The sequence below is a fragment of the Balaenoptera borealis genome, assembly GCF_965194805.1.
Source record: "Balaenoptera borealis genome assembly, chromosome: 2".
Lineage (NCBI taxonomy): Eukaryota > Metazoa > Chordata > Mammalia > Artiodactyla > Balaenopteridae > Balaenoptera > Balaenoptera borealis.
The window spans coordinates 92,097,417-92,106,423 of NC_138867.1; the positions used below are offsets into that span (position 1 = coordinate 92,097,417).

A 9,007-nucleotide genomic window follows, 5' to 3' on the forward strand; every position below is an offset into this window, starting at 1 on the left:
AAAGGGTTAATATCCAAAGTACATAAACAGCTCATATAACTCAATATCAAAAAAACACAAACATCTTGATTAAAAAATGTGCAGAAGACCTGAATAGACATTTTTCCAAAGAAGACACACAGATGGCCAACAGGCACATGAAAAGATGCTCAATATCCCTAATCAGAGAAATGGGGATCAAAACTACAATGAGGTATCACCTCACACTTGTCAGAATGTCTATCATCAAAAAGACCACAAATAACAAATGTTGGCGAGGATGTGGAGAAAAGGGAACTCTTGTACAATGTTGGTAGGAATGTAAATTGGTGCAGCCACTGTGAAAAACAATGTGGAAGTTCCTCAAAAAACTAAAAGAAGAACTACCACATGATCCAGCAATTCCACTACCGGGTATACATCTAAAGAAAATGAAAACACTGACTTGTTCTGGCATTGTTTGGTTTTTCTTTTGTTTTTGTTATTTTTAGCCACCCCACGCACTTGTGGGATCTTAGTTCCCCAACCAGGGACGGAAGCGCACCCTTGGCAGTGAAAGCGCAGAGTCCTAACCACTGGACCACCAGGGAATTCCCCGAAAACACTAATTTGAAAAGATACATTCACCTCAATGTTCACTGGCAGCATTTACAACAACCAAGATATGAAAGCAACTTAAGTGTTCATCAATAGATGAATGGATAAAGAATATGTGGTATATACATATAATGGAATACTACTCAGCCATAAAAATTAATGAAACATTGCTGTTTGCAACATGGATGAACCTGGAGGTTATTATGCTTAGTGAAATAAGTCAGAGAAAGACAAATACTGTATGTTATCACTTATATTTGGAGGATAAAAAATAAAACAAACATATAAATGTAACAAAACAGAAACAGACTCACAGATATAGAGAACAAACTAGAGATTACTAGTGGGGAGAAGAAAGGAGGTAGGGGCAAGATAGAGGTAGGGGATTAAGACACACAAACTACTATGTATAAAATAAATAAGCTACCAGGATATATTGTACAGCACAGGGAATATAAATATAATAACTATAAAAGCAGTATAATTTCTAAAAATTTTGAATCACTATGTTCTACACCTGAAACTAATATTGTAATCAATTACACCTCAATAAATTTTTTTTTAATTTTTAAATACAATATGCAGGATATCACTGAAGAAGAAGAAATTTGGAAAAATCTATCATGTTGACTATTAAATGTTATCACTAAGTGACAGTCATTAAAGCAGTGTGGTATTAATATTAAAAATGGACAAAGAGGCCAGTGAAACAGAAAAGAGAGCCCAGAAACATACCCACTATATGTGGACACTTGATTTACATAATCATTGTACTAGAGAAATAGTGAAGAAGGATGTTCTTTTTGGTACATGGTGCTGATCAAGCTGGTATGTACATTAAAAAAAGGGAAACTGGACCTGCGCTTAACACCACTAACAAAAATCATTTCCATATGTATTAAAGATAAAACAGTAAGATTTTTTTTAAAATAATGTATAACAATATCTACATGATCTTGTGGTAGAGACAGATTTTATAACCAAAATACAAAAATGACTAATCATTAGACAGAATTAATAAGTTCTGTTTACTAAATGGTATATCCAACAATTCCATTCCTAGTTATGTACTTTAGGAAATGGACTGGAAAATACAATGGTTTTTTTTTTAGTTATTATTATTATTTTTTGGCTGCGTTGGGTCTTCATTGCTGCGTGCAGGCTTTCTCTAGTTGCAGCGAGCAGGGGCTACTCTTCGTTGCGGTGTGCAGGCTTCTCATTGCGGTGGCTTCTTTTGTTGTGGATCATGGGCTCTAGGCGCGCGGGCTTCAGTAGTTGTGGCTTGCAGGCTCTAGAGAGCAGGTTCAGTAGTTGTGGCGCACGGGCTTAGTTGCTCTGTGGCATGTGGGATCTTCCCGGACCAGGGCTCAAACCCACGTCACCTGCATTGGTAGGTGGATTCTTAACCACTGCACCACCAGGGAAGCCGAGGAAAATGCAATTTTACATTCTTGTATGTTAAAGTACAAAAATGAATGGAAATAATATATGCCACAACTATTATAATTGGAAGGACATGTGTTCAAAGAGCTTCAAGTTTATCTGCTCATCTATTCTTTATTAAAGAAAAATATTTGAATCAAACATAACAATATGTCAACACATAAGTTTTATTATGTATTCTATCATGTTCTTTAAGTTTGTAAAAATTTCTTAAAATCACAATTTTTAAATTATCAACAAACTTTGATCTAGTAACTTCATTTCAGAAACTTTATCCCAAGGAAATAATATGAAATGCAGAAAAATATTCTATCGTGGTTTAATTTGAAATAGACAAGCACTTAGAAATAACTAAGATGCTTCACAATTCAGTAGTTATTGAATACTTTCTCTTATGCATTTCATGGATTATTATGGCAAATTAAAAGACTGATTATAGGGACTTCCCTGGTGGCGCAGTGGTTGAGAGTCTGCCTGCCAATGCAGGGGACACAGGTTTGAGCCCTGGTCTGGGAAGATCCCACATGCCTTGGAACAACTAAGCCCATGCACCACAACTACTGAAGACTGCGCTCCTAGAGCCCGTGATCCACAACAAGAGAAGCCACTGCAAGAGATGCTCGCACACGGCAACGAAGAGTAGCTCCCGCTCGCCGCAACTAGGGAAAGCCCGTGCACAGCTACGAAGACCCAACACAGCCAAAAATTAATTAAGTAATTTAAAAAAAAAAACACTGATTATAGAAAAAATGCTTAGTTTAAAAAGTGTAGAATTCAAAATTTTATAAACATATGATTTTTACAAATAATCATTACAAAAAATCATTACAAAGCTATTTATTTATAAAATAGTAAACAGTAAACCTTAACATTTTTATTCTTAGATATCGAACTATGAGTGATTATTTTTTAACTGTTCAATTTTCTGTAACCTTCTAAGTTCTACAATATATATGGGTCTACTACTTTAACAATATGAAATTTTTTTCAAACTTACTTTGATTTTTCATAAGAGGAAGATACTACTCCATATTTATTAATTACAGATGATTTGTTAGCAGGCATGTTCACAGATCATAAACCTAAAGAGAAATTTTAAATTTTATATTAGAATACAAATGCACTCACAGTACCAAATAATGCACGTCACACAAATTCATGATTTATGGGGAAAAGGGTGGCAACAAGAAAAATCAAGCTTGAAGGCAAAATTATATTAAGGAAGAATTTAAACTGTCAGACCTAGGAGTCAAACCCAACTTTGAACTGAAAGTCCATGTTATTTCTATGGTGTTACCATTATAAACTTATCCTTTCATATAATATTCAGTCTTTATTATACTTAACAGTTTTATCAGCAAAACCACTGAAAAAACAGCATAGCATAGTAGTTAAGAGAATACAACCAGACTAACTGATTTACTTAACTGTGACTGTCTCCTCGCTTGTACAATGGGAATAGTACCTCTTTATAGAGTTGTGGGAAGAAATAAATAGCTCAATGTATGTAGATTGGTTAGAAAAGAACCTGGCAAACGGGAAGCTTTATCTAAGTGCCTGTGATAATCATTAGATTACCATGCTTTCTGGTTTTTTTAAAGTTACTTATAAAGTTCTTTTCATGTCTGTTTTTTGCCATTTAGATTACGTTTCCTCTGCTTGCTCTCACATCCAGATTTATTTCCCCCTTGAAGCATATCTGAGCACATTTATGAGTGTATGACCAAAAGAAGGACATACTACCCGTGTTTAGCAGAGTAGTCAAACACGTAATGAAGTAATTGGATAGTCAGACTTACGTTGAATTATTTTGCATTTCATTTTTTAAGATAGCTAATTTTTAAAACTGATGAGTCAAGGTTCTGGCAGGAGACAGCACCCTCAAATGGGGTAACTGAATAAAGAGTCTTTCCAAAGATGTGGGCAGTTATTCAAGAAAAAATACATAGTTTAAAAAAACCCAAGATGGTGCCATCCTCAGGGGTAGGCAAGAAGAGGGTGAACTGTCACTACTCTCGGACTAAGGGGAACAGAGACCCAGAAAGAAGAGCTGTAGGAGAGTGGGGCTTAATAAAAATCTTTGGCCTTTGGTGGAGAGATGCAACCGATCTGAGGCTGCCTGCTAATAAGGAGCCGTCCTGTACTCCACTCCAGTCATCTACCTGTGCTTCCCATTTGCTAAACCAAACTAGAAGCCAGAAGGTTCAGGGCAAAGTGGAGAAGGATGGAAGGTAGATCTGGAGGGACAATGGGAAAATATCCAGCAAAATGGATTATAGGGCTTCCCTGGTGGCGCAGTGGTTGAGAATCCGCCTGCCAATGCAGGGGACACGGGTTCGAGCCCTGGTCTGGGAAGATCCTACATGCCGCGGAGCAACTGGGCCCGTGAGCCACAACTACTGAGCCTGCGCGTCTGGAGCCTGTGCTCCGCAACAAGAGAGGCCGCAATAGTGAGAAGCCCGTGCACCGTGATGAAGAGTGGCTCCCGCTTGCCGCAACTAGAGAAAGCCCTCGCACAGAAACGAAGACCCAACACAGCCATAAATAAATAAATAAAAATTAATTTAAAAAATGGATTATATACATAAAACGTCATTATCTATTGCTGTTGGTTACAGCAAGGTCTGCTTCTTATAATCTATATCCATTAGAATATAGAGCAAATGTATTTTTTTTTTGAGACTTTAAGCAAATGTATTTTTAAGTCAGCAGCTGCACTGAGCTATTACAGGAATGTCATTCAGAGTTGGCCTAACTTTAGTATAAAATACAAGTTATTTTCAAGTAGGATTGATATATTCAGGAGTTTCTTCTTTAAACAGTTAACATCACATTGAATATTTCCATCTTAAAAGGCACTTAGGAAAATAACTGCAAACAATTATTAATGAATTCATGATAAAATACATGTAAGCACAGAATAAAGATGTAGAAACAGTTAATTTGATAAATCTAGTAATAAATGTTACAAATTACATAAGTACATAAGTATTCATTATGAATCATATAAAATTATGAAGATAGATGTTTAAGTAGACTAGGTAGACAAAGTCTGCAAAAGACGACCAAAGGAACCCCAGCACTCATAAAACATTACATATTTCAGAAATAGAGCTTAGAAATACAAACGTCAGTCAGACATACTCTTAGATAAATTTAAAACATTTAATGCCAAATGAATAGAAAATAAAAAGTACAGGCCACCCAGAGAAAAATAATTGATGAGAAAGTGAATTGAAGGCAAACGGGTCTTTATGTGCTTGTGTTAGGCATATTGACCTAGAGCTTTTAGCTGTCTCCTGATATATTTCAGAGGACTGACTATGATTAGTCATACTTTTTGAAACTGCAAAAGTTAGAGACTAATTATTTTAGAAATTCTCCCTTGATCACTGAACCTACTATCCAAAAAGTCCTCACATCTGTGGTAAAAGTGGTGGGTATTCGCACCACCTGCTCAACATGCAAGTTCCACAACACCCTGTTGATGAGACTTCCCCAGACTGGATGGGTAGAAAATGTCAAATTGCTGTAAAAGACATGCTTACTTTCAATTTCTGGCGTATCTTAGGAGTACCTACCTTGGGAGTAAAAGTGCCTAACGAACACTAGTTTATGAACCACTATTTGAATAGTACTGTGATATATGAGAGAGATAATAAGACTCCCTAATGTATTTTATTAGTTATGATTGCTTTTGGCTAAGAGTAAAAGAAACAGTAACCAAATAATCTCAAATTTCCGAAAAGAAAAGATCAAAGTCTTCAGAAATGTCTCCCATAGAGATGTCGGAATTAAACGCTCAGTCAGGTAACTAAACAAGAAAATAAGATTTAAAATGACTTCCCTTCTCCCCCCGCCAAAAAAAACCTCAAAAAACAGAACATAAAAATGTTATCAACTTTCACAAAAGTTTTAGTCTTTCCATAAGAATATTCTTCAAATTCTCAGTACCTTCCAAAACCTTAAGTCATCAACAAGGAATTGTTATTGTTACTATTATTGTATGTGCAGCAGGGCTTTTTTGCACTGTATTAATATAACCAGAGTCACACATATTAATCATTAGTCAAGCTAAAACATTCAGCTTCTAATACTCTATTTGATAAAATTGTTTTTTGAACCATTTATTAAAACCTACAGGGGAGATCATCTGTACCATTTTTATGTCTCTCCAGGACAGTTATATGTAGTGATGTTGACTTCCGAATTGTATAGAAAGAGACAAACACAGTTGCCTATCTCAGGCTCTTTAGTAACCCTATGAGACAGTGTGGGACCTGGTACCCTTCACTGCAGTGCTTGCACCTGGACAAACATGTCCAGCAACAGAATACAAAGAAACTATAAGGGACTAAAAATAACTGCATGCATGCACAGTTGGGGCAAATTATGAACAAAAAGGCCACAAAAAGGCCACAAATCAACTGTCATCTCTGAGGTGCCAAGAGGAAAAGCAGGGTACCCGTGCATGATCCCTGCACACAGCACCACCAAGGGGGTGGGCAGACGACCTAAGCCACCCCTCCAGCCTGACCCACTGATCCGCCCCTAACCCTCACCCCACTTAAGGAACCATCCCACCCTCCTCTGGGAGAGTGAGCAAGGGCGCCTCTTTTTGTTTTCACTCCCTTGTGCTGCCTGAATTCTTCATCTAGCCTCATCAATTTCTATTGATTTAAGAGTCCAAGGACCAGAGCCAGTAACACCCAGATCACCTTAAAACAGGAATAGAAAACTAAAGTGAGGCCAAATTATTTTTAGTTTTATGCTGTCAAATACAAAAACTCATTTCATTTATACTGCTGGGAAATCACAATTAAATGTAAAGAGATTAAAATGGCCTTGTTAAATTGGATTAGTTCACATTTAGATCACTGTCAAGAAATAATCATCTTTCCTGAATCAGCAAAATGTGATATAAATGTAAAAATGAGCTTTTTTATAAGTTAAATAGATCTTTACAATTTAAATATCCTTTTATTCTCTATGGTACCCAAAAATGCAGGGTACTGACCGAGTTTGTGGATTGAAATGGGAACAAAATCTTATGTGAGTAAAACTGATCTTAAAGATTGGATCAAAAGATCTTAAAATTGATCTTTTTAAATAAAGTCTTCCCTCAAATTCTGAAAAGCAATGTTAAAAAAAAAATCAGGGACTTCCCTGGTGGCACAGTGGTTGAGAATCCGCCTGCCAATGCAGGCGACACGGGTTAGATCCCTGGTCCGGGAAGATCCCACATGCTGCGAAGCCACTAAGCCCATGTGCCACAACTACTGAGCCTGCGCTCTAGAGCTCTCGAGCCCGCGAGCCACAACTACTGAAGCCCGCACGCCTAGAGCCTGTGCTGTGCAATGAGAGAAGCCACAGCAATAAGAAGCCCACGCACCGCAACTAGAGAAAGCCCGCGCGCAGCAACAAAGACCCAATGCAGCCAAAAATAAATAAATTAATTCTAAAAATCATCATTTTTGACATCAACTATTCTAAGACCCGCCTCTTCTCTTGCTCTTCTTAGCATATACAGCATTCCACTAAAGAGTATGGTCTGCAGTGACATGTTTTCTCTACCAACTTCCAGAGATGATTTTCAATAATTTAAATAGATAGTGAATATTTACCTTGCATATTAAGTGGGCAAATAAACAGTTTGCTCTACCTTTTACTTAACATCGGACATTATTTTTATATTAAATGATATTTACCCTTATATTTATTCCAGTGCACAAAACACGTCTGGAATCTAGTTTCTGTTATCCCAATGCTGAGATAAATGTTTCCAAGGCTGACAATGATCTCCAGGTGGACAATTCAATTATGAGTTTTTCAGTACTGAGCTCATTGATCCCTCTATAGTTACTGACTCTGTCTACCATCCCTTCTAGAAATATATGTCGTTTTCATTTATTATGACATTCCTCCCTTGGCTTGTCTCCCTGCCTCTGTGAAGTCTCCCTATCAGACTCCTGCCTGGTGTAATAGATAAGTGTGCAAGCGCAGGAATCAACAGCTTACTTTAAATTCTGTTTCTAGCACAGATTACATCTGTTACTGTGCAAATTACTTAACTTCCAGATGCCTCCGTTTCCTCATCTATAATATAAATATAAACATAAATATGAATATAAAAGTGTCTTCTGTCCTTATTATCCAAGTGGAGAGTACAACTCATTACTATTTGTTCTTTGTGTAATACTCTTCTAACTAATCATATAAATGTGTTAAGTAATAAACACTTTAGACAAAATTATTACGTAATTAATACAAAGTATGGATAGAATTGATAATATTTAAATCTGGGTTAAAAGTAAATGGGGATTCATCTACTAGTCTCCCAACTTTTATTTTCTGCATGATTTTAAGCTTTTATAATTATATATATGTGTGTGTGTGTGTATGTGTATGTATGTATGTATATATATATATATATATACATATATATATATACATACATACATACACATACACACATTTTTTTTTTTTTCCTTTGGGTCACACCATGAGGTTTGCAGGATCTTAGTTCCCCGACCAGGGATTGAACCCTGGCCCTTGGCGGTGAAAGCACCAAGTCCTAACCACTGGACCGCCAGGGAATTCCCTATAATAAAATATTTTAAAGTACTGGTTCACAATTACATAGATTTAATCAATTTTTCTCAGCATTTAACTAAAAATCACAAGGCCACCATATTTATATATAGATATAGTATATGATATATATCAAATTTACTCTAAATGTTAATAAACCAAAAAAAAGACATAATATCTAACATTAACACCAAAAGAATAACCAGAACACTTGAACAAAAACTACTTTAAAACTGCTAATACAATTATTTAGTCATTTTCTTTTACTCTTATGCTCATTCTTTCTCTCCAGAATAACTTTCTAAGGTTTTTCATAATGTTACTATTTTTATGCCTTTTTAGAGCTTCAACAATATTATCAGATCTTATACAAAAAGAAATAAATTTTTAGATCATC

The 9,007-nt window shown here is 36.1% G+C and overlaps 1 protein-coding gene across 1 annotated transcript in view; it reads right to left on the bottom strand.

Annotated features, from left to right (window-relative positions):
• The window catches only part of TMEM232 (transmembrane protein 232), a 245,062-nt gene extending 236,634 nt beyond the window's left edge, over positions 1-8,428 (bottom strand). Inside the window, 1 exon segment of the mRNA XM_082377095.1 lies at positions 3,017-8,428. Within this exon segment, the coding sequence (XP_082233221.1) occupies positions 3,017-3,084 (68 nt within the window). The 5' untranslated portion in view covers positions 3,085-8,428.
• Positions 8,429-9,007: the final 579 nt, after the last annotated feature.